The sequence below is a fragment of the Stegodyphus dumicola genome, chromosome 9 (assembly GCF_044657685.1).
Source record: "Stegodyphus dumicola isolate Sdum_Otavi_A_Nest chromosome 9, ASM4465768v1".
NCBI lineage: Eukaryota > Metazoa > Arthropoda > Arachnida > Araneae > Eresidae > Stegodyphus > Stegodyphus dumicola.
The window spans coordinates 36,195,248-36,223,185 of NC_140776.1; the positions used below are offsets into that span (position 1 = coordinate 36,195,248).

The following is a 27,938-nucleotide window of genomic DNA, read 5'->3' on the forward strand; positions in this document are numbered from 1 at the left end:
ACTTATTAATCAGTATATTTATTTGGCTGCGTTTATGATAATTCATTTTTAGATATAACATCAGTATATTTATTTGTATATACTGATTAAATACGCACAATCAGTATATTTATTTATATATACTGATTAAATACGAACTTTATCAATATATTTATTTATTTTCTCGGACGTGGCAAGTGATTGCTATTCCATTAAACCTCGGTTCGACTCCAAGGCACCATTTCTTTGTTTATGTGGCTTTTTTGACAAAAGAGAGATAAATTATGTTCACATGATAGTTCTATTTATAGGTTGTTAACAGATTAGGAATAATATAGAATCCCTGACCGCCGAGACTGACGTTGTCTTGGTTAAATTTAGAATTGAGCTGTGCTTATTTCAAATAATTATATTCCCAGAATAAAATTATACTGAAATGTTTCATTAGTGTTACTGCACAATTATTAGATTAATAATATTTCTTATTGTATTAGCTGCATAATCGATTTAACCTGCGTTTCCTTGCCATTTTCTATTTGCGGTAGCTAAGTTAATACACTTACCAAAAAATGCAGAATGCTGAAAATACTTAACTAATGCAAGTACATTTCACTGTACACGGAATCACAACTGATAAGAAAATAAGACTTCACTCTTTGCTTTTATGTTAAATTTGTGTGACTGTTTTGCGCAAAAGAAAAATTATGGTACTTAATATAAGGTTACGCAGTTTTAGACAAAACATTGGCTGAATTCTCAATTAAATTTTGTAGCACAAATTATAACTAACAACATTATTACCATAAGTAAATGTATTATATCTATGTACGATGCTTAATTGCATGTTAGCATTTCTAATTTATAACATCATAGTGAAATGGAAATTAAATTTGGTTTGGAGAGCAAGCATTATACCAAACATTAAACACGTAATTTCACTTTCATGACAATGTTTCACTGTTAGGAAAAAATAATTTAACTGTTAATTATCATGTAATTAATAATTATATTGCTACGTTTTTTTTCTGACACTAGTTGTTACATTATTTTCTTCCTTCGCGTTCGTATGGGGTTCGTAGATTTGGAGTGAATAACGACGGCACTTGATGAAGTAGCGAAACACACTTTATTTACCAATATTCTCAGGACAGCTCCTATAACCCGTTTACACAGTCGTAGAAGAACTACAAGAAACACGCTGAAAAAATCAGCGACACAGCCTCTAGGTTATCAGGCTGTAACGGGGAAGATAGCTTCACTGTAAAGCAGATTACAGTTTCCTGACTCTGCTCGGTCGTTCTCGGAACTCCACGTACTCTCGAGACTCTCCACGCTACAACTCGCGATGCACTCGACGTCAGACAAAGCACAGCTCCTGAATCTTCGGTTCAGTCGATCCTGGCGCTCAACACGCTCTCTCGACGATGCACTAACCGCGATACACTAAGAGATTCCTTCGGTGCACTCGACGACCCACTCGGCCCTCGCTGCCCGGCTGTCAACTGGAGCGACTCCGCAAGTACTAACTCGAGACCCACTGACTCAAACTAACTAACTCGCACTCTAGAAGACACTCGCTCAATGACTGACTATCAACTCGCTAGACGAGGTACACACTAACTGACTGCGGACCAGCAGGGTTTATATAGCTTTCGGCTTGTGTTCGAGAACATTCTGGGCTAAACCGGTAAGAATTCATTCCAGAAGGCTCTCCATCCTTCCATGGCATATCGCCAATTTTGTCGCCAAATGGGCAATTTCTCGCCAAATGCGGCAACTTTGCGTTCCTATGCCATTTTATGGCAACCCTAAAACTTCTTTTTGGGGAAGCTATCTCACCGCACCTGTACATTTCGTAACAATATTATAAGTTATCATAATAAGGAATTGCAATCTCAAACTCAAATATTACATATTTCAAAGAAAGTGTTTTTCTTAAAGAATAAATAATGTAAGGAAATTTGTAAAACTTCCAGTATCAAAAATGCTTTTTATTGAAATATTTTATCAAAATTAAGGTGTTAGTTACAGGAACGAATGTGTCTTTGTGATAAGACTTAACAAAGAACAAGATTTCTTTCCCTTAAGCGATATTTCAGATCCTCTTTCTACTAAGAGCAAGCGGTAAAATGCGATAAGCTGTTTTAATTTGAAAGATTTCTTAATGCAGTATGAATCAAAAGTGAACTCAGGAAAAGCCGTATTGCTTCCAAAGTATTCGCTAGAAGTTTTCCCGTCAATCTTTCTCTAGTGCCGGGCTTTAACAACGGAAGTTTCAGAAAGATTTCCAGAATTACAGGGTTGTCAGAAATGATAATATGTCATTGATTCTCTTTCAGAAATTCTTGAGCTAGAATTGAATCATTGCATTGAATGATAACTGCTGCAATTTGTCGAGCAGATGGTCGATTTTGTCCGAGCTTTTAACAGGTCAGAAGGATAATGAGAGCTTTAAGAGAAACATTTGCTATTGATTTAGAAAATTATACATTTTAATGAAGAAATTTAAAATGCATACTTGAAATTCGCTATTGATTTAGAAACATTTGCTATTGATTTAGAAAATTATACATTTTAATGAAGAAATTTAAAATGCATACTTGAAATTCGTATGACTAAATACTAATGAAATGTGCGATAAGTAAATAATTTCCAAAAGTAGATATCCGAGAGAAAATTTAAATTATATATATTTATATACATATTTTTTCATTAAAATCGGCTATATGGTTCTTTTCTAATATCTATGTGTGTTTAACGGATAACTTCTACAAATTTCATTAGCATACCATTTAATGCACTAACACGAAATAGCTAACGGAAAAATGGATATCGGGGGGGGGGGGGTCTGCACTGATGCATCAGGTTGCACAAATGCAAACACTTACTGATAGTGCTAAATACACGTAACACAAGTACATTAATGAGCACTGTGATTCAAAGAGTAAATTATATATTGTAAATAGATTGAGTTTGCTCATAATTCGACTTAGTTAAAACCTTAGCTATTAAGAAATCACATATACTTATCTATCACATAAACTATTTAATTTATTAATTTCTATCATTCTAGTACATAGTTTAAGAAAGAAAACTATAATTTTTGTTTCAAAGTCAGCAAAAAAACAATTATACAATTGTTTATAGTAAACCGGAGCACAATATTTTAGGAAATATAAATTCTTATTTTATTTAAGTTGGTTTATATTCATGTTTAACATTTGCTGCAAGTTACACAAGAATGGGTAGATAATAATTCACCAAAGAAAATCTCTGTTCCCAGCACTTTTTCTTATTAAACCACTAAATTTTATTATTTTGTAACATATAAAGTATGATTTATAGAAATTTTATGTTTAATTCAAGAGGCGTTTGTCGACGGCTATATATATTTTTAAATTTTATTTTCCAAAGTCTCTCGCACACAAAAAGACAAATAAAGCAAAACCACTATAGTGAAGGGATAGAGTTTACCATTGAAATGTTACCGCCAGGCCCACCACCAGCCCAGAGATAAAATCCGATGAATACTGGTAATTCGGTTCGGAGCTAGTCCTGGCGAGTGGGTTGGCTGCATGGGCGGTTTCGTGATTTTTTCCATGTGTAAAGTGGATACGAACCAGCTTCCCTCAAAAAGTCCTGCACGGGGCATTCCTTTTTTTCTGTATACTTCCTAAATATGGGCACGTAATAAATAAATAATAAAAAATGTTATTGGCATTATTTTTTCTGTTTCGAAAGAATCTTGTGGTTGCCATAGATTGTGTCGCAGGCATATAATAAAACGTAAATGTGTCATAAAAATCTAAATGGCTAAATTAGGCTGCACTAACTGTATTTTTAATGTAGTCTTTGGGCTTTTTTATTCCCTGAATAAGAAAACACATATAAAAACGGTTAATTTAAATTAATTTATATCTCAGTTTATAACTGAAACTGCATTTTGTATGCAATTTTATACTCTTTTGTTTAGTGCTATTAGTATTTAAATGCTGTTTTCGAAAATATTCAATTAATTCCGAGTATGACCAATTTTCTCCCTTTAAATTCAATTAAATATTTTTAAAACCATGCTTATTGATACTTACACATCTAGTTTCTCCCTAAAAACACTATATTTTGTTAGCTCTACATCAATAAATATCTACTAACGTATAGATGTACACAAGCGTTTTTTCAACTCCTTCAAATGTCAGTTAAAGTATAGATTTGAAATTCTGCATATATATAAGTGATGAATTGAATTAAGGATAGGTTACTGTTCATTGATACTTACATATTTAGTTTCTTCCTAAAATAACATTGTATTTAGTAAGATCCGCATCAATAAATCTCTAGTAACTTATAAATATATACACGTTTTTTTTACTCTTACAAAAATATGAGTTAAAGGATAGATTTGAAATTGTGCATTTATATAAGTATTGAACTGAATTAAGGGTACACTGCAGAAAGCTTCGTTATGATTCTTAAATTTTGTGATGCCCAAAAAAAAGTAATTAGAGCCATATGAAAATGAATCAAAGATGCTTAATAAATGAACATAAATTTAAAAAGGTTCTTTATGTTTATTTTTTGTTTATTTCACTTTTTTATTATTTTTACAAGTCTTGAAAAATGAATTGTATTTAGTAGGCTTACATAGCAAAAAAGCACAAAATAATGGATGATGAAATTGTAAAATAAAAATTCATATTCTTCTTCCTCCTTATTCTTCTTTAAAAAATCATATGTGCCAAAATGAAAGATGTGTTTTCAGCTCTTTCTGGGTAGACAAAGTATATCGCCTACAAGACTAAAGTGGGAATTAGATGATAAAGAAACATTTATAACATTGACATAGCTATAGTTTCACTTTCTATCAAACGATATTTATTATCAAAGCTATTAAAATATTCGAGATTAATTCACTTTTCGTAGCACATTATGAAACCTGTATGCAATCTAGTTCAGGTGTCTGGACACGTATCGAAGGGGAATGTACAAAACTTAATTATATATATAATTACATAATCATTTTTATAATGCTAATAAATATTTTCAAAATACTACTGGTTGCTGTTTTATTAACACATACTCTCAGCTTCGACAGTTTAAGCAAAACGAAAATACGAAGGTTGCTATTTATATTTCTGGCTTAGTAAACTACTCAGTATATGCGTTTTAAACGCATCAATCGCTTCTTCGGGTCGCTTGTCGCAAATCGCTGGACACATAATTTGCCTCAGATACGCGGGAATAAAAAAAAAAAATTAATCGGATGCCAAATCAGGACTGTAAGTCGGATGATCCATCAATTCGATGTGCTGGCCCTCAAAAATTCCTTCGTTTAAACCGATGCGTGAGTGATTGCATTGTCCATGATGAAGAACGGTTCGCCTCTTCTCCTTTTTTTTCGAATTTCTCCGATGACGTCCGGCAAACAGATGGTCGTCTACCAATTGGAATTGATCATTCTAACGCCACTGTCGCCATGTGACCGGTAATTACGAAGAAACAGACAACCATTTGCTTCGATGTGCTTCTTCCGTGAACAACTTTTGTTGGATTTGGCTCGTCTTGGAAGACCCAGACTGTCGACAGCTGTTTTGTTTCGGGCTGATATGCATAGATCCATAATTCGTCACCTGTGTAGATGTTATACAGACTTTGATGCACCTTGAACTTATTTTCCGAACATTTTCTTGCACCAGTCGATGCGAGCCTTCTTTTGAGCGTTTGTGAGATTATGAGGGATCCAACGCAAAAAAAAAAAAAAAATATTTTTACGGCCAGCGTGTAATATCTTATTTATGCTTTTCATATGCCTCAGTCTCACAGTATGTCACATGACAATCTTGCTTCACGCACAGCATCGATAGTTTCTGGCACAACAACCGATTTTGGGCAACCTTCACGGCATGCGTCCTGGAGCGAACGCCGACCATGACTGAATTCGTTATAGCAGTATTTTACAGTGCAGTAGGATGGTGCTTTATAGCTCTGTAAAGAATTATGTTAATCGAAGCACTTTTGCCTTGGTAATCTACGTAGAAATTTATGAAAAATAATAGCACGAATATGTTCCCGAGTCAATGCCCCTTCCTGACCGAGATGAATCTTTCAATTTACTGTAAATAACACAAATCACGCTAAAATGGCAAAACGTTCAGAAGACGTTATGGTTAAAAAAATTGTCTGGAGTCGCCTAGCAGCACTTACTATTGCCAAAGCCCAGAAATATAAATAGTAAACTTCGTATTCTAAGATATCCTGTACTTCTCGCTGTTGATCTTCTATAACATATACTCCTTTAAATTATTTCTTAAACTTGTAGCTCTCTCCAGATTTCTTCCAAATAATATTTACAATGAATAGCAATATCATTTTTCCAATTGTTAAGTGTATCGTATCACGTGATTTCGAGGTACAATTACATATATATTTCCGTAATAAATGCGGCTTAGATGCGATTAGTAGAAGAATAGAAGCCTTATTATACTCTTATAAAAATAAGTATTTCAGAAAGAAGGCTCCTGCGAACGGGCTGGCTGCATGGACGTTTTCTTGGTCTTCCCCATGTGTAACGTGTATACGAGCCAGTTTTCCTTAGAAAATCCTCCACGAAGTCATCCCTTCCCTTAGGCAGATAGCCCTAGTGTGCTTTGCCGTATTCTCAATACAACAACAGAAAGAAAGCTGAAATTCCAGATATTTGTAATCTTTGATTTTAACTCAGCCCACTACCCAATAGCCTACAAAATGTCTAAAGGATTTACAAGAGTAATTCACAGTAGGATTGCATAACAAAGATTCGAAAACTCATATTGTATCTGTTAACGTTTATGTATTTAAAAAAAATAATGTTGAAAAAACTTTAACAAATTTTATCAATGATCATCTGATAATCTTGCGTATGGTGAATTTAAAATATCATTACGCAGTCCTGTTTAGTTAGAATCAACACTTCAGTCTGAAGCATTGCTGCGCTCTGTTCCAGCGCTAAAAGAAATGTGGAATCAATGCTTACCTGATGAAATAATTTTTTCTACAGCGTTCTAGATTCTGAGCTTGAAATGACCTTTTTTAATCGAAGTTTTTTTCTATTTCGATACATATTTTAATTACGGGGTAGAAATGCAAATTTAATTGAAGAGGAAGAGAAAATAAATTAGAAATTCTGCATATCTTCTTTTTTTTTTCTTTTTTTTTTTCAATCAGTTATTTTTTTCGAAGCTCATAAAACATTATAATAATTCTGCTTTAAATCATTTTTTCATCAATTATCCATTTTTGCCTGGTTGCTTATTAAAACAAGTTTCTGTTCTTTTAAAAAAAGGAAAATAAAATCTTTTCTGAATTTTTTATATATCCCTTTATTTACAAAACGCGCTTATATTTGAAACTTTTCTATGTCTCCTAATGTAATCCTATTATCTTAAGCTGCTTACTTGGAAATAGTTTTAAAAGGCCGTTTTCTCCACAGAATGCTCCGCTCTTGCATAACAAAGGAAAAGCTCCTTATGCACCGAACTCTGTCCTACTCTTCAACTAAATTCAAAACATCAGTGTACGTCAGAGCATAATTAGGATCAAATTTGGAGAAATGTTTCCTGAAGACTACAAAAGGCTTTAAATCCTTTTTCACATTTCCGGATTTCTCTCCTATTTAATTTTTTTGTTTATTCTTAGTTAATGTGTTCAGCTTTGCGTACCATTTCAAGCACATTTTTATAAATAGTTCTAAAGAAACCGCAACGTAGAATAAAGAGGTAAACATCCTAGTATTTGATTATGAATTATTCGTTTATGGGATATTTTAAATTTGCTTATTTTTGCTTCCATTTGTTTGAATGTCTATCAGCAGTAAGGAAACGTTCCTTCACCTGTAAAAGTTTTCGTTACATTTTCAAAAAATTTTTAGCATTTTGCTTTCATAATTCATTGTAAAGTGTGAGTATTCCTTTACTTTCATATATGCATATAATTCCTATCACTGTTATCATGTCATTCATCAAGTAAATAATAATGTATAAATCATTCATCAAGTAAATTATAATATATATAATAAATGAATTCACGAAGTAAATAATAATATATATAAATGAATTCATCAAGTAAATAATAATGTATAAACCTTTCATCAAGTAAACAACATTGTATATCGTTCATCAAGTAAATATCACATCATCTATCAAGTATATGATTCATTATGTAAATAATAATGTATAAATTCTTATACATATCATTCATCAAGTAAATAATAAAGTGTATTCTTTGATTCCAAAGAAATCCAATAACAACGCTGAAATATATTTCATATAATTCAGTTTATTTAGTAAACGCAATATAATTATGCTCCCTGTTATCAATTGTTCAGACTTCATAAAATTAAAGGTTTAAATATTTAATATGTTTCAGCAGTTGTCTTAAACTAGCGGCTCCCAAAGTAATTTTACGCGCCCCACAAATGCATTTAAGTTATCTATTTCTTGTAATTACGGTGTTTATATTTTTAGAGACATAGAGATATGGACTAAGCTTATGTGCACGATTGCTAGTGAAGAAGAAAAAACGCGATAGAATAAACTAACTCGAGTTTTTGCTTTCTCACTATATGATGGCAGGCTAAGAACTGTGATAAAGTTAAGAAATTTGCATGTTGGTACGATCAGTAAATTTATTTCTCTCAGCTGCGCTGTAAGTATTGGTCCGTGGTCCATAGATAGAAAAGAAATAAACAGCTTATAACACATGTTTATTTGTTCTTGTTGTCAGGCGTACCTTATGTTAATATTTGTCAACTGAAATATTGCATAACATTCATGCGTTGCAATTATAGGACCCCTGATCTTGTTTATTTAAAGTTACAAGTAAAATTATCATAGTGCTGTACGTAAGTGAAAATATTTATTTTCTATTATCTTGTAGTTACATTGTAAATTGATATAATTATTTATTTATGTGTTTTGTATTCTGGTGGTACGGTTTTTATATAGGTGTTTGTGTCTTGTATGGAATTGTTGATCATTTTTGTTCTGAATGTGGCAACACTCAAATTGTAAAAATAGTATAAACGAAATGCGAAATACTTTCCTAATGCGCTTGGGAGAAGGATTTTCCCCCGAAATTTCTAGAAGCTCATTTTACGCTATATACTCGTATGTACCCATATTACACTATAAATACATATCAGGGAGCTCGGACTTGTTAGCTCGTTGTTGGTGTTGCTCATTGACTGCCATTTTTCGTTCATGTCCGTCTTACATATTTTCGTTCAAAATTACACATACATTTAAGCTACTTTTATTGCTGATATAAATACGATGGAACTACTTTTCTTATTTATATTTGACGCTCATTCTGAACAGCTGCTACTCTATCATGTGATTAATTGTGAACTGCTTTTCCTCTTATAGTACTGCAATATTTTTTTAATTACGTCATACAATGCATTTTGCCTACTTAGATTTTATATTTTCTTCCGTTCTTTTCAAGTCATAGTATCATCTACAGTCAGTGGCCTTATGGAAATTCCATTGAGAATTACAAAGAAAGGAAACCCTAGGAGGAGTCCCTTAGTGGATTGTCAATCCTTCATCTCTTCGGCTGGATTTATATTTCCCTTTGATAACTGCAACATATTTTGTTCCATCCGACGTTCTTCATCTCAAGAAAAATACCCTCCACGACAATGACTCACAACTGGGGTTATAGCAAGTAATGAATAACTTAGCACTGAAAGCATTACCATCCACTGCAGTTAAAAACTTGCAAGAATGTAAACTACTTATGAATGACGTCGCTAAGCGATTATAATCAACTTTCACTAGAAAAGGTGTGTCGCTGTTTCACTACACACGCCTTACTACAAATTAAAAAAGTTTGGCAAAACCGAAATGACCAAACATCTGGAAACACAATTTAAGGAGAAGTTGAAGCCTCTTTCGATCGACTTTCATCCTGCTGCCGACTAGCAAAAAGACTAAACGCGATTTAAAATCATCTCAATTTAATACAAGCAACCACGTCTGCCAGCTAAATCAAGAACCTCTCAATATCAACATGAATATGAAGCAGGTAACGTAAGTCTTAGCAGACCAATCAAAAAGCCTGTAGGCTTGAATAAATCATTCCACCTCATTGAACGATATCACGGTAATTCGATCCCCCTCCGTCTAAGTAAATTTCTCCTCAGCCAATGATCACGTCAGCCTGCCTGCTTCTTTTTCTCTACATTTAATCAATTCTCAGACTACTACACGGCCATTTCAAAACACTAATCAACATCCTGAATGAATAAAAGCTTCACCCATCTACACCGACGATTTGCAAAATCCTGACCACCGACCATAGCATATTTCAAGGCACGAAAGAAAATCTTTTCCAGCTTACTTATTCCTCTAGACTCCAATAATCACGGATTGATTCAAAAATAATTGAAGAAATGAGTGAGCATGTCTTCTCGCAATTTTGAATTACCAGGGAAAAAACTAAGCTGTAATACGTGGACTCTGTCAACTCCTGTATAACAAGTATTATTAATGAAATCACGAACATATGCTTTATAACCGAAACATATAACCCCACTATGCAATAGAAGAAAGCGTAAGGCTTTACCTGTCTTTCTAAAACATTTTCTTAAAACCGAAACAAAAGCAGATCCTATATTACCGATTGAGGCATATCAAGGTAAAAATGTAGTTATTCTGCAGACAACCTGCACGGTGCTACAGGTAGCCCTGCACAATGCTACATGTGCCAGGAATTGAAACATAGATCGTTGCAGTGCACCGACAATCCCACGTCGTCTGCTGTGTTGGAGACCATGAAACAAGGTCTGCAGCTGAGAGAGAATAGCTTCTCCAAAGTGTGCACGTTACTATGGACTGCGCCCAGCCAGTTTCTCAGGTTTCCACGAAATCAGAGGAATATCAATAATACAAAGACTTTGCAACCCGCAGCTGAGACAGCTACACACCTGAAATACTAAAATTTTGATTCAACAGCACCTGTCGTAATGCAGTTTCTCTTTCTACTAAATGCTATCACTAATAATTACCGAAATGAGCAAGCATGCTGTAGCAGCAAGAGTATGGATTTCTCAACATTTTGAAAATCTAGAACTTTATTCAGATAGCATGAGTAAACTCAAGGCATATTCTGGACATGTGTAAATATTCGTCATGCTTACGGAGCTTCTGTAGATTTACTTGCTTATATCTAATCATAGCTCCCAGAATAACACCGAAGAGTTAGTCATACTCACACAGAATGCTAACAACACGAAGAAAAGAAAGAAACACATTAGCTGCATTGAGAACCTTATCCCAGATATTTTCTTTACCCAGGAGACGGCTCCTTAAACCTTCATACAACGTACTCTTTCCAAAGTTACCTGGCCTACAGGCTTGTATGATGTGGCTGTGGCACTATAACCTACGTGATAAAACCAATCACTACAGGAACAACACGCACACCAATCTTTAAAAGCACACTCATCAGATTCATTCGTGACAAAAAGTAGTTACATATCGATCAGTTGCACTATTGATATTAACGTACTCAATAGCATTTTTTCACTAAAACCTGTCAACATAGCCAGTGGAGAGTGGAACACCAAATACACCTACTAAAGTAACTCCAGCACAAAAACACCAGGAACAGTTATTATCCAACCTGGCTCAGAGCAATGAAATCCGTTTTCTCTTCCCTGTTATAACTTCAAATATTAGGCTCACCGTACGAAGGCATTTTTCATCTTCAACATTCCCTGTCCACATGATACTGAGTCTGATAATCTTGCCTCATCTAATCGTAATCCTGTCACCTTTTTCTACAGTACGTTGGTTCTGCATAAATATCTTCTCCAACAATTCCTCTCACCAGCTGAACTGAATTCAACGAGCGTCTCAAGACATTTGTGTAAGGAAAACCAAAGAGTCTTAGGAATTTTCAAACACCATTTCAAGATGTAAGTTTTTATCTTTATTTGCAGCAAAACAAAAATTTCATTCCACCCACTATTTCTTACGACCGTATTTTCAAGTCGCTATATCATTTCCTGTCTCAAATCTTTCCCATATTAAGAACAAACAATTCTTGAAAGAGTTTCCAATTAGAGGATACTCAATATACTTTATAAATAGTGTATTCTGACGCTAACAAAAGCGAACTATATTGCTGATGAACTGGTAAACACTTCCCACATATGCCCCTGGCCATATGACGATAATATCATCAACTGAGATGAGGATAAATCAATAGAGAAATTATAAATTTCATATAACAACAACTTGGAACAAATAACAGTGCTAAGAGTGTGCCTCTAAAACAAATTTTGAACATCATTAAGAAACTCAAAACTATAAAAGCGACTAGACATGACGAAATCAAAAACAAACCTCTGAAGCATATTTCTTCTCCTGCCATGACCAATACTGCCAAAAGCATTAATTCCTAATTGCAGTTCAGTTACTTTCCTCATCAAAGTTGGATAACTGCAAAAATAGCCACGTTTTACAAGTCAAATAAAAATCATATGTTCCTGTAGAGCTATAGGTCCATCAGCTTGCTCAGTGTTCTTTTAAATGCTGAAAGAATCATCCTGCATCTACTTCTCCAGCACTGCAATATTACCAAAAACCTTTCTCCAGAACTATTTGGATTTCGAATAAATCACAGTACCTCACACCAACACATGATTGTAATGTGTGGTGTGAGGTAGAACACAGAGGTGTTCCGCTACAAATTACTGTCGCTGTCTTCCCAGATACCGTTAAAGCATTGGACAGGGTGTAACATACCGGTTTGCTTTATAAGCTTGTTCAACATATATTGCTTTAGTACATCATTAAGTACCATGATTTAGTACCATTTCCTTTCTCTAGAGCTGCAAATTGTGTGCCTGAATGAACTCGCCACTTTCTGTTACTCGCAATATGAATACTGGAGTTCTCCAAGGTAGAATTTTAACATCAAAACAGTACAGCAATGCGTTCAGCTTTGTCTGGGCGTCTTTAAGCACTTGTACACAAAATGTCGTATCTCACTAAATTCTTTAAAAATCTCCCAAAATGAGTTTTCGAAAAGACAATTCGAATAAACATATGAATGAGGTTAACCTATTTTCTTAGCGAAGTAAAGCTATCTAGCTTGATATCACCCTGGATTCCAAGCTTATGTTCAGCCACCATATAAAGAAAAATACAGAATAATAATATTATATTCTTTATAATACGCGATAGAAACGAATGGCTCCACCTACCACTACGTGATTCTTGTTGATTTTGTACCAGCCGTCCGATATGGCGAAGAAATTCTGCAATATCTTCTGCGTCCCTTTATCGCTCGCTCCATCAAGTATCGCTGCGATATTTATGAAGGATAACTCCCACCCTCATAGAATTCGAGTAGAGTGGAGTTATCTGAAGAATAAAACCATTCCGCATCTGCCGTGGCCTGCTAGATCTCCGGACCTGAATCCTATAGATCATGAATGGGAAACTTGTTGTTAAGCATTTCTCCTTTCTTGAACGTCATGGAGAAAATCTGGCATATTTTAATTTTCTGTTAAGGAGTATAGTATTGAACATTCATCACTAACGAAACTCACAGACAGACTGATGAAGTAGCTGAAAACCACTGCGAATGATAGCTCAGCCCATGCTGATAGCCTGGCCCGTGAGACCCAACCTGTGTTCAGAGTGCAGGAGAATGTAACCAACGGTTAAATAATGAATCCCATTTCGAAATACTTTTTCCTGGAAAACTTTTTTTTATTTGTTGTATATTTGCTTTCCTCTACAAGGTATTTCTCCCCCCTCCTTGGCGTGCCTTCGTGGTATAGAGGTTCTGCACACTGGGACGGTATTCCAGAGGTCCGCGGTTTGATTTCCGGCGAAGGCTAATTTTTCATCTCTACGACTTCTAAAAATCCTAATATCTCTACACCTTCTTTTTCTTGCTTATTCACTTACCTGTTACAGTATGCATGATACTATTAATCTCGTTTATTGTGTATTTTATTTAATTTTAATTTGAAACACTTTACGTTTCAAAATACTTACTACATATAAGATATTGTGGAGTACTTCTTATTCCATAATATATTTGAAGATAGATCCAGAGATCCAACATATCAAGAGGTTAAATCGAGACATACGGACAGCGTGCTGGACCTTAGTGACAATTCTGCTGGACTTATTGAATTCTACTGAACTTCCTAGGCCAGTCCCTTATAGGACATTAGAGGCAAAATCTGGCACTCAGTGAACGACATGTGGTGATTTTCGCAGCTTGAAAGCAATTTTGAACCGCTAGGAGCAATTTTTCTTGCAGGTTTCAGAAGTGCTTATCCTCTTTCTTGAGCAATCTTATAAACATGATTTCGTGACAAGGATAATACCATTTCCTTACATAATTTATCGAAATACAGAAGTTATCTGACTACTTTAACAGTGAATATTTTAACAATGACAATAAATTTTACGACAAATTATATTTCAAAATAAAACCCGAAAGCATGAAATAACTTGCACCAATATAAATTTTTTTTTTTATTTCTTGAAACGTACAACTGCACACAGAAGTTATTTCTAATTTTCTGTTTATTTTCGTAAATGATCCAGATTTTTCCTTCATTTAAATTCAAGACTTCGAGCAGCATTTACTATCTCTTTGAAGACAAATTAGAATTTGCATTTTAAGTTCTTGTTCATTAACATATGCTTAAAAGCATTTAAATTTTATTTAAGGTCAAAAGCAGAAAAATTTAAAGCATCTTCAAATAAGACAAGTTCTGAAGTAGTTTAATAATTTCATTAAATTTAATTGCTGTCTCAAAACCCTTTTTTCCGTTTTGAAATGCTCAGCTAATGAAAACTGCTTTCTTCTTTGGCTCAATTATTTTACAAACATGATCGACCCGCAATGAGCATAATAAAGAGTGATTGAAATTTTAATTAATATTTAAAATTTAGCAAATATATCATGTCAAAATTTTAAAAACCAGATAGTAACATACTTCCTTAACCTTTCTTTCTCCTTTTCATTTTCCTTCTTCTTTTTAAAGCTGAATTTTAATACCTTATTTTAAAACATTTTGCACTCCTTTTTTGATAGAGCAAATGAATCAAGTTTAATAAAAGTTATTAGTGGTTGTTAATGCAACATATTAAATGATGTTTTATAGAGCTGAAAATAAATATTATTGCACAGTAATGCAAAATCTTTCGTAAGACTTTATATTTTACAGGATACGCTAAAATGTGTAATCAAATTTAATTTAGTGCACTAGCTGTAATTTATATAGGAAAAATGTGTATTGCTTTTAATTATTGTATAATGTTACATTTAATACTTTGGCAAAATGTCGAGCTAGGTATCTTAGAAGCAATCCTTTCGAGATTTCAGAGATATATTCTAGAGTTATATTAAACTTTAAAGGGTCTACGTGAGATGAATTCAGCTTCTTTCTGCGTAAGTATCAGGACTTACTTGACGTAGGCAATGCTATCGATTTTGATAATGTATCATGACGGAAATGGAAAGTCATCCCAGAAATCCTCACATCTCATACCTAAATGCTGTTCCTGGAAAGGGAATTCGATGATAGAATTTGTAACACATTTTGATATGTGGATATCTATATACTTTTTATACAATAATGAGACAGCTAAACATTTCGACGAAAAATGCTTTAAATTTACTTATTTAGATTTAGAGGGATAAAATTTGAGGATATTTATGAAGTATACAAATGTGTTTACTTCGTATTTTACTTTCCTAAAACCCTGTAATATTAAATTGTTTCATTTCTAAGATAGTTAAAACATTCAGCACATAAAGCTTATAGCTTTCACATAGTTTATGCCTGAAAATGAATTCTGCTATTAAAATTCACAAATGTTTGTTTTCGCCAATTCTTTGTGTGTCAATATTATATTTATATAATTGTTTACTTTTATTTGAAAAAATGTATAAACCATGCGAAGGATATTTTATTGATGCAACTTAAGTATGAGCTTCATTTCCACTGTACATACGATTTCTGCAACTTTGCATGTTTAAAACGAATTCATTAATTTCATTTTTTCTAACTGTTGCCTCTAACAAAAATGCTTGAGGTCAGTGCTACCATATGTATCTGTAATGTATCATACCATCACTTCAATTTCTTTTTGCATGATTTCTTAAATGCATATTATGAAATTCATTTTGTTGCTTTTAATTTGAGTCATCCGTCGGGTAAGGACCTCCTGATGCTACCGCCTGTCATAATCATATTAGAGGAGGTCCATTTATAGACTGACATGCATCAAAAGATCTTAAACTTTCGCACCATTACACAAAGTTCGATTATCTGATTTCATACGGATATATGCAGTATATAAAATTTTCATGTTGAACTCAGATCGTATAATATTTTATTATTAAATACTATAATATTTTGATATCATATTTATAAATTGCATTTTTATATTTTTATATATACAGATAAGAGAACGTTTGTGAACCAAATGATCGGGCATTGTGAAAGTTAAAGGCTGTGCTCCTAAAGTCATTCATTTGCTCTATCACATCAGTTGTAACTATTATACAAAATGTCTCTTTAGCTAACACTCTAATGTTTTTCCTCAAAAGGCTTTTTCTATAGCCAAGCCTTTTTTTTTTCCTTCAAGGGGGGAGAGAATATGTAAAATATAAAATATAAAAGACACTTAATTAGCAACAGCACTTTAAATTTCTCTCTTTCACTGGAGTATTCCGCAGTGCTACGAGCTTTTATCCTGTCATCATTTAGAAATCAAACAAAGAAATTTTTTCTATAAATACTTCAGCTATCTTACGCGCATGATCCTTTGCTGCGTTCACTGTCCCGCAAAATCCCGTCACTTCCCTAAGATCTATTCATCCATGTAACTACGTAGTTTAAAATTGGGGGATTCAGACTAGCTCATTGTACTGTACCATGTAATGAGATATTTTATGTAGAATGATATGTTATAAGAATCGACGAGTAATTTAAAAGATATTCAAAGTATCAAATGACTTTTGTGATTCTTCAATTATCTACTATGTTTATCTACTACAATTATCTACTATGAGCTTCAATTATCTATTATGCAACGTCAAGCTGTCTTTTATAACCACCTATAGTCTCAAGTGGCGACTGCTAGACAATTCGTTTTTTCATGTCCCATTCCAAAATATTTTTATTTGGTTTAAGGCTTCAAAACCCTTTTCACGTAACAAGTTCTATTTGAAGCTTAAAATATAGAAGATTAATAAAAATAAAATATTTTGTTTTATGTATAATGTTCTTATTTTTTTTAAATTCCATCCTTTTTTCAATTTAATTTTCATTTAAAGATTCCGTTTTGAATGTTTCATTAATCTGCGTTTATTCAGTTTGGTAAATTTTACCCAGAGAAGAAAGGTTAGACCTTCACATTGCAGGAACAGAATTTTATTTATTTTCGTTCCGAACTTTACTTTTTGATTTATATACATATCCGCACCAGTAAGTAGAAAATCGTTGTATAGAACACACATCCTTTTTTTACTCCAATTTACAGTCTTATGTCATTAACACTGTGGGGTTTTATTTTATTTTCCTGACATTTAATTTTATTTTTGAAACAACACTGCCTTTAAACTCTCGTTTTCAACCCACTCTTTCTTGCCACAATGATATTCGATTTCATGCTTTATGCAAATTAGGGTAGGAAGCTGCTATTTAAGCTTATGTATGAGTCACTTCAGACAGAGCATGCTGAGAGCGTGTCCTGCCTTTCGGCCATGTTTTTACGATACTAGTGAAAGCTTTCTACTTTACGGTCATGCATATTGATTGCCTGTTATTCTATGTCGGTGATATTAACCAAGGGCAAACATACGTGTTATATAGCTCTGTTGGCGTGATACTGTAAATGCGACAAGTGCCGTCTGTTAAACTATTCTTGAGTCAATAAAAGGGTTTTGCTATCGTTATTCTGTAGTAAATACTGAACTATAGAACTTGGCAAGTATCCTCTTCACAGTTTTAGTAAGTTCTACCTGCAGGTAACTGAAATTTAGCTAATCTTTTAAGACGATGAAAATTTTCAGATATTGAACTTAAGTTTGAGTTTAATTACTTGTCTAAATACTTCCAGATATGTGTTTAATAAATAGCAAGCGTTTAATCGATTATAATTTGTTTTTCATTTCATTTATAACATTCATGAATGTGTTGAAAATGAAGGATGAGCCCTTACTTTCTAAAAACGTATCAGTGTCTTATCAGTAAAACCTTAATACTGATTAAAATGTATAGATAACAGAAAAATATATCTAGATAGTAGATAATTAATAATAAATATATAGCTAATGAGTAATAGATAAAATAGACAAATATATGTGTATAATAGATTAAAAAATAAAAAGTATTTAAAAAAAAAGAGAAGAAATGAAAAATAAAAAACGGAAAAAATTAAAATATCAGTCTTAATTCTTTACATTTTTATAATGTAACTGACATCACAGTGTACATATATTTTCTCGGAATTTTGTTTTTAAAATTTTATAGGTAGATATTAGTAATGTAGATATAAAAATTTCAAATAACTTCTAAGAATTAAAAATTGATTATTTTTAATCAAAACAAACTAACACGTCAGAAGTTACTGACTATAATAAAGTTTAAAATGATATATTAAAAAAATAACACATGCGAAATTTATATTTTACATATAGAGGACGTAAATGGAATATTTCGGTTTATATTAGGAGCGGAAACAAAGCCATTTCAATTTAGCAGCTCAAAAATATATTAACTGTAAGGAATTTTTATTGTTATTATATCAGTTACTCTCTTTTATTTTGTGTGCATTATCTAATCCTTTTATTGCGTCTCTGACAACTGCTATGTTCCATCATTCTCATGTTTTCATTCTTTCACAGACGTGGCTCCGGTGCTAAAACACACATTTGAGCCATCCAAAGTAGAACCTGGAAGTGCTCTTTCCTTGAAATGCATAGCTGCAGGAAATCCACTTCCTCAAGTCACGTGGACATTAGACGACCTACCCATTCCCGACCACATGCGGTTCTCCGTCGGGGATTACGTCACGTCCAGAGCAGAGGTGGTCAGTTTCGTCAACATTAGCAGCTTGAGAGTAGAAGATGGAGGTAAGAGAATGAAGAAGCACGATATATCTTCCTCGCGTGTAATGAGTAGTAACAACCACGTGCTAACACCCTAAGAATGCGGTCATGAAAAAAAGCCAGTTGTGAAAATCATAGAAAAACATTATCAAACTGTTCTTTGACAAAATGATTGAAAATGATATTTTTGATAATATGTATAACCAAATAATACAATTATAAAATCATAGAATTTTGCAGATATTCTTTTTTGGCAGTCTAAATATTTTTCCTGTTTTACATGCAACTCGATTTTTTCCACTGTTTAATTTAGGAGCTATATTTATAGAATAAAGAAATGACTCTTCCTTTAGGTGATTAAAAATAATTATGTAATTTAATTCACAATAAACATTTCATATGAGATGGTTTTATATTTGAATAGTTGCATTTTCCGCTATTGTTGAGAGATTTAACTCTTTGTATTTTTTTATCTCCGAATCTTAAATTAGTGTCGCCTTATGATCCGTTCAAACGGTGGTATAAATATCATAGTTATAAGACATAAAAGGCGGGAATGTCGTTCACACCTGCAAAACAGTGTCTAAGCCGCACCCAAATACAGAAGCTAAATGTGTGGATGTGTTTATGCTTTCCCACTCTGTTTTCCCGCCCAACAGGTTTCGCGCGTTCTCTCTGATCGGTCGACTCCTATACCAAATCGGCATAAAGATGAAAACTTCGAACTTTATGCCAAAACCCATAAATCAGATTTTGTGACGTAGCAAAATTTGGTTACCTAGAAAAGAAGCTTGGCTTCAACCAGTTATGACAATTCTGAACAATCATTAGGACGTTATCATGAGAATATTATCAGTTATGAAATTTTTACAACCGTCTGAACGGAGCCTTAAGTCTTAAATTATGAGCTCAGAGTGAGTGGCATCATCAAACAAACGGCTGTTTTATAATAGTAATTACATCCAAGTGTGTGTGTGATTATGGCAAAGCCTCGAGGGCTATCTGCCTAAGAGGAGGGATGCCTTCGTGGAGGACTTTCTAAGGGAAACTGGCTCGTATACACGTTACACATGGGGAAAACCGCGAAAACGCCCATGCAGTCAGCCCGTTCGCGGGATTCGAACCTCGGACCGAACTACCAGTGTTCAGCGACTTTACCGCTCGGCCGCTGGTGGGCCAATTACATCCAAGAAATTGTATTCCTTTAATTACGTACAATGATGGAAACAGCACTTTAACTTGTTTTGCAGTATGTAATTGTAAGAAAGATGTTAGGAGGCCTTAAGAATTAAAATTTTAAATTTCAGGATTTTGATATGTACGAAAATGGCCCATTTCCTATGGCGAGAACGTGACTACATTTTAAAATTTTCGAAGAAGTGAAAGTTTAGTGTATTAAGATAGAAAATTTATTAAATTATTAGAAAATTTATTATAAAATTAAGATAGAAAATAGAAAATTAAGATAGAAAATTTAAAGATTGGAAAAATGACCCAATAGTTGCAGAATAATGTTTTATTAAATTCAACTAAAATCAGTGCATTTTTTTCAAATAGTTTTCAGAAAACATTTTTTTTTATCTTAGTATCTCTTCATGCAGTAATTATTATTAAGACGTGAATTTGTCAGTGTTTATACTATAAGTGGTTAGTGATTGTGAATGCGATACGAAGGGCCCGGGTTCGACTCCCAGAGAAGGTCTGGATGTAAATTGTCTGTTTCTTCATAAGAGACAATAGCGGTTCATCTATTATGTGCCCCATAATAAAGTGACCATCGCTTTCGTCCTTAGTAGTGGCCAACGCCTATAATGGCTCGTCATTGGAAAAAAAATTATTTACCCTAATCTAAAAAAACATTGAATCGTTCTAAGTACATCCATCTAAGAGATGGCTATTATAAATCTGTGAAACTTGAGGAGTGTGAGAAGTTCGAAAAAACATTAAGTGAAAATTAATTAAAAATATTTTTCTCCTAAGTAAATGAATTAACTTGTTAAAGGAAACACAAATATATAGCTTAATTAAAAGAATATACCTGTTTTAAATTATCGGTGGGTCTATGATCCAATACTGAATCAATATGAAACTATAGAATGCCTTTCAATGAATTAATAGCTTGAGGGATAGTAGATCCCAGCTAATTTTTGGTGTCATAGGCATAAGTATGATTGAGGAACCTTACAAATTAAATATATTAACGATTAAAAGCAAAATATACTTTAATTAATTGTCGAGTATGGGTTTTTAACTTAGCTAAGATTATCATGCTGAAAGAAATAAAAGTATTGAGGTTAAATTAGCCATATTCAACGATTTGACAATTGTAAAAAGTGAAATCTGTTGGTGAAAAGTCATCTGTCGAAAATAAATTATTGTTTACGAGTAGAAGATATGTATTAAAATTAGAAAATAATAATATATTGCACAAGAATCGAAAAGGTTGTATAATATATATTAATATCACTTTAGGTTATTAACTCTGACAAAACATTTGAGGGTTTATAAGGAAACATAGGATGTTTCAAAGATGCTTTCGTTGAAGATCTTTTAAGAAGCTGTTCTAAAATCTTGCTACACATGGGAAAAGTTGAAAACCTATGACAGCAGTACACCTAAATGCTAGTAATCGAAGGCAGTATAATCCATCGATAATACTCACTTCACTGTCCTAGAAAAGTCAAAAATGTGCTTTTTATTTTGCCTCCAAGGACAACATTTTTGCCTCTGAAACTGCCCTTAGAATCTTTTTCTTCCTCTTTCACCAGCTGTCAAGAGCTGTTTTGAAGTTTACGTCAAATCAAAGTGAACCGCTTACTTGGGACACTCAAGGATTTTGAATACTGTCACCCTACCTAGGAGAAAAGATCGTTTTGTGTTCCCTAGAATCTTATCTGAAAATTAAAAAAGACGATCCCTTTAAGGCACACTTCCAAATGCAGTATATCCCGTTCGGATGTTACCTGAAAGGGTTTGGGAAAGCATTCCCAATTATTGTCTTTTTAAGTGAACTTTGCTTTGCATGATCCTGATGGAACCCCGTTGTTGTTAGACAGTGACATGAAGTCATAAATCTCCTCGTTTCGCTGCATTTTGAGGAATGAAAAATAAGTCTCGAGTCTCCCTCGGTTATAACCATCAGGCAGCATTTAATCAGGACGAGTGTGTGCCGTTGCTGATGCTTGACGACACTTTTCAAATCGACGGGTCTGTCTCAGGTTAAACCACGACGTGTTTAATTAGCCACTTTTTGTCTTGATAGGATGAAAAATATATTAGAAATCAAGAGTTTATTATTATTTAACATTGTGAGCAAAAACAAGATTGGATTCAGCAATTTTGGTGTTCTAGGCAATCAGTGCGTTTGGTGTAGCACATCAATTAAACATATGAATAATTAAAAGCAAAATATATCTTTAATTAGTTTCCGCTTCTTAGAAAAACTAGCAGCTTCCGACAAACTACGTCCTAGGCAGCAGCTTATTCATAACAACACATAATTCATAGTTACGTAATTAAGATAGAACATTTTCCGAGGAATGAAATAAGCCTATTCAACCAACCAACGTAAAGAGAATCGGGAAGGAAGAAAAAGATATAAGCCAGATTTTAAGAGTGAAGAAAAGGAGCAGCGATTTTGAAAGAAAGGCAATGCAAAATATGTGAATTCCTCCTTTTTTAGTGTAATTAATATAATAATTACCAGAACAAAATAAATTATGTAACTGAGAGAAATATTAACCTAAATGAAAGACACATCAATACATTTTCATGAAAAGGATATAGCTTATGAATCTAACTTAACTGAATATAAAACATTCCGTGCTGAATGAAACGATGCAGCCATAAAATAAGGATACTAAGTTCAAAGGCATCAATGTAATTAAAATAGCTGCGAAAGGCTGTGTAGAAATATATTACTAAAAGCCATAAGAGTCAGCTTTCAAAGGAAGATTGCCTATGATGTCTTTAATGAAAGTAGAAAAACTTTAGAAATGTATATATATATACTATATAGCTTAATTAATCTAAAAAATCCTTCCTAATTAAGAAGTGTATTATATATTCCAATCTCTTTTGAATAAAGAAAAAAATGTTAATTTAAGTTAATGTATTTTTATTTGGATTTTAATGCTTTTCATTTATAACATTAATTGGAAATAGGGAAAATTTCTTAGCAAGTTGTCCGAAATTGAGCAAACTTAAAAGGAACTGTATATTTATATTCATCCTCATAAAATATGCCGATATTGCATAATAAAGTGCTGTGAAAAGTATAATTTTTTTTTAAATGATTCTATTGGTTTTAATTAGAAATCTTTACTTTTTATTAATTAATTTTTGAATTATATTTGCAACTGTAAATTTTAAAATCTATGGTTTAAAGCGCCATAAAATTTGAAAGAAGAATTTTTTCTTTAATCATTTTTAAAACAAAGTGTGTTTATTTCACTTATCTTTAATCCATTAACCGCCAAAACTACAAGGAATGTTTCTTTTCTCATGAAAATAATAACAAATATTAAATTAAGCATTTTTAACATAAATTTACATTGAAAATAAAAAAAAAAAAATGCTCTTACCTGTGGAAAAAGCGAGTGTTGCGTTCGCGCAACGTCAGCGGAATAAGAGTACGGATGTTTAGTGAGTAGGATTGTACTCTTGCGATGTTTCTTTTGAATGGAGCGCAGGATTACATTTTAGCTGTATAACGTTTTATAAATCTACAAATCATTTTACTTGTAATTAATTTAATATTAAAATATACATTGTATTTCTTTTACAAATACAGATTATTTCATTTGAAAGATTCAAGCGTGAAAAGCTTGATTATAATCATGATGTAAAGCTACATTACATGGTCCGGCGATTTCTAAATGGACTGTAACTCTCAATTAAACTAATTTACAAACTACTTTGTAACATATCTTTATCTTTATTATAATAATTTTTGAGAGACGCTCAGGCTCCCACAATCACTCTCCGCTTCGCCATTGAAGCCAACTCTAAAGTAATTAACATTCTTTTGGTAAACAGTAACGATGGCAGCGCCATCTGGCTTCAGAGGGACTTAACACTCCCCCGGATTGAAATTACAAAATTTCAAGAAATTATACAAACATTCTTAAACAAAGTTAATATACTTATAAACAACATAATATACTATTACTATAACTACAGCTATTACAATACTATAACAATACAATATATATGCAAAAATATCATTTCAGTTTTCTATCGGAAGAACGGCGATCTTTGTTATCGCTCTTTTCAATTCTCCTGATTTTGTTTTGATTTTAACCGTTCTTTATTGTCAGATCCATGATAGACTTTAATAACCCGACCTAATATCCATTTGCAAATTGGCAGATAATCCTCCTTGACGAGTACCATAGTACCAACAGAAATATTGTCCTTTTCTATCATCTACTTGTTTCTCTGCTGCAGAGTTCCTAAATAGTCATTTGACCATTTCTTCCAAATAATTTGAACTACTTTCATTGTTCTCTGCCACCGGCTTAACCGATTTTCATTTACGTCTATTATCATTGGCTCCGGAATCGTCTGTATTGATCTCCCTATTAAAAGATGACCTGGGGTCAAAACGTCATAACAATCAAAATCATTGGAAATAGGTGTAAGAGGTCTCGACTTTAGTATTCCTTCTACCAGCACAATTATAGTTTCAAACTCCTCATATGTAAAACGCAAATTTCCTATCGTTCTCTTTAAATGATACTTTACGGACTTTACACCGGCTTCCCATAGCCCTCCGAAATGAGGGGACTTGAGAGGTATAAAGTTCCAGTCTATTCTTTCGGACGTGAAATATGAGGCCAAAGTTTTATCAGGAAAATTAATTACATTGTAAAATTTCTTCAACAGAGGATTTGCTCCTACAAAATTAGGGGCATTATCAGTGAATATTTTCGCACATTTGCCACGTCTGGCCATGAAACGCTTAAGAGTGGCAATTAAAGCACTAGAAGTTAAATCTGACAAAGGCTCAAGATGAATAGCTCGTGTCACAAAACATATACATACACAAATGTAAATTTTATTTAGCACGCCCTTTCTCTGATGCTTGTAAGTCACATAAAAGGGACCGCATAGATCCAAACCTGAAACACTAAATGGGGGTGATCTATTAACTCTCTCGTATGGCAAATTGCCCATAATCTGTGAAGACAAAATCGGTTTGCATTTAAAGCATGTCACACAAAGATGTACTGTTTTTCGCGCCAAATCTCTATCACCTAATGGCCAAAATTTTAAACGTACTGCATTCAATAATCCTTGGGGGCCAACATGCAATAATCTTCTGTGCACACTAGAAAAATAAATCTTACTTAGCTTAGAATTTTTTGGTAGGATTGCAGGATATTTCTGAGAAAATGGTAATGAAGCTTTTTCAAGACGGCCACCAACGCGAATTATTCCTTTACGATCAACAAAGGGATGTAAATTTTTTAAGTTACCTGTTATGTCCTTTTTACAAAATAGAGCTTTCTGATCATGCTTAATAAGCATTTCCTCAGCTATTCTTACCTCCTCTAGTTGAAGAGGGCCTACCTTTCTTGATTCACCTTTCCTGCAATTACAAATAAACCTAAAAATATAAGAAAGAACATTAATTATTCTAGAATAATTGTTACTAATATTCAAGAGTTCGTCTAAAACGTTAGAGTTCCTGTCAATCAACATAGTTCTCTCAGAAATGTCATTAATGTCACTAGAACTTTTACTTTCTTGCACAAAGGACTCCCTTTCATTTGCTGTTAGGTTCTCAACCTCTGGAACTATTGGTTGTAAGCACTTGTAGGGAACATGCGGCTCTGTAAAAAATTCTGCACAAGTCCACCACTTAGAATTGTTCACTAGAGAAGAGGCACTAACTCCACGCGTTAGAAGATCGGCTGGATTGTCTTTGGTTGAACAATACAACCATGAATCTGGATTAGTCAACTTCTGAATCTCGTCGATGCGATTCTGAACGAAAGATTTCCATCTCCTGCTTAATCCTTTGATCCAATACCGTGTAACCTTAGAATCACTCCAAAAAAAGATATTAGATGAACCTTTACGATCTAAAACCTTTTAAACTTCCGTTCCCAATCTTGCAGCAATCAGTGCACCCAGCAATTCAAGTCGAGGCAAGGAAACGTTTTTGACAGGAGAAACTCTGGTCTTGGAAGCCAGCAAATTCACAGAAATTTTTTCTGGATTCTGTACCTTTACGTAAACGGCTGCACCATACAACCTTTGACTTGCGTCAGAAAAAACATGGATCTCTATATTTTCATCCCATGAATCCAAAGCAAATCTTGGAACACTAATGTTACTAAGTTCTGAAAGCTCGCTACACCACTGAGACCACTCGTCGTTCAAATCAGAAGGAAGCTCTTCATCCCATGGTAATTTACGTAACCATAGCTTTTGTAGTAAAAGTTTTATTCTAACAGTGAATGGTGTGATGAGTCCAAGAGGATCATATATTTTTCCAGCTGTTTGGAGGATGAAGCGTTTGGTACTTTTCCTTCTCCTCGAAATTTTCGTCAAACAACAAGTCTCTATACTCAAACTATCTTCCTGAATGTTTCATTGAATTCCTAATACCTTCAGTATCTTTTCATTTGAGCTTAGGGGATGAATATCAAAATTTTCATCTTCCCATTTTTTAGCTAAATGATAATCATTCGTCACCCATTTGCGTAGATTCATCCCAGCTCCACGCATAATTTCCCTTGCTTCCCTTGAAGTTTTTAAGGCTTCTGATACATCATCTGCTCCTGTAACAAGATCATCAACATACATGCATGTATCAAGAATTTGAAAGGTATCGGGATACACATTTCTGTACTTTTGGATATGAAGCTTTATAGTTGCAGCTAACAAAAAAGGACTGGAATTAACACCAAAGAGCACACGCTTAAATCTATACACTTCTAGCTGATCGTCGGTATTCTGCAAAGGTGTATCAATATTCTTAACAAATAAAAATCTAACTGCATCTCGATCTTTCTCAGCTAACACGATCTGTAAAAATGCCTTTTCGATATCTCCTAAGATTGCAACTCTATTAAGTCTAAAATATATCAGCAAGTGAAATATATTTTGATTCAGATTAATACCTGGCCACAAACAATCATTCAGGGACAGACTACCTATTTCATGTGAGCTCGCATCAAATACAATACGCATTTTTGTTGTAATGCTTTCTTCACTATAAACTGCCTGATGCGGCATATAAAAACCTGGCTTGTTTACTGATTTCGTAGAATCTAATACTCTTTCTATTATCCCTTGATTTAGGTACTCTTCTAAAGTTTCTCTATATTTCAGGTATAATGTATTATCATGTTGCATTTTTCTCATCAGGATTTTTATTCTTTTTTCTGCGACACCAAAATTGTCGCCTAAATGTTCCCAACGTTTCTTCCAAGGCAGACTAACAATATAACGACCATCTTTGAAACTAACAGTTTTGTTGAATATATCTAATGCTTTATCTTCATCGTAAGAATTGGGATCATCTCTGATACCAATTGATTCCAAATCAAAAAACTTCTTCAACTGTGCTTCGACATTGTCATAAATTAACCCACAATGCATTAATTGTTTCTCATGTGGTAAATCTTCAATGCTACCGCTTACCAAATACCCAAATGCTGAGTTTTGTAACACTAAATTTGTATTTGGTACATAAATTTGCCCGGATCTTATCAAATCGAAAAATATTTCAGATCCTAAAAGTAACTGAATTTTACCCGGTTTGTGAAAGTCTGGATCAGCTAACGTAACTCCTTGTGGAATCTCAATATTACAGACAT

General features: G+C 33.4%; 1 protein-coding gene across 2 annotated transcripts in view; it reads left to right on the top strand.

Annotated features, from left to right (window-relative positions):
* The window catches only part of LOC118193346 (cell adhesion molecule Dscam1-like), a 672,928-nt gene that overhangs the window by 454,759 nt on the left and 190,231 nt on the right, over positions 1-27,938 (top strand). For both annotated transcript variants that reach the window (XR_015042955.1, XM_085823337.1), the window contains exon 8: positions 18,904-19,131. Coding sequence is in view for 1 of the 2 variants with exons in the window: in XM_085823337.1 (XP_085679463.1) it covers positions 18,904-19,131 (228 nt within the window). In the remaining variant the exon portion in view is untranslated. The remainder of the gene's footprint in view (positions 1-18,903; positions 19,132-27,938) is intronic.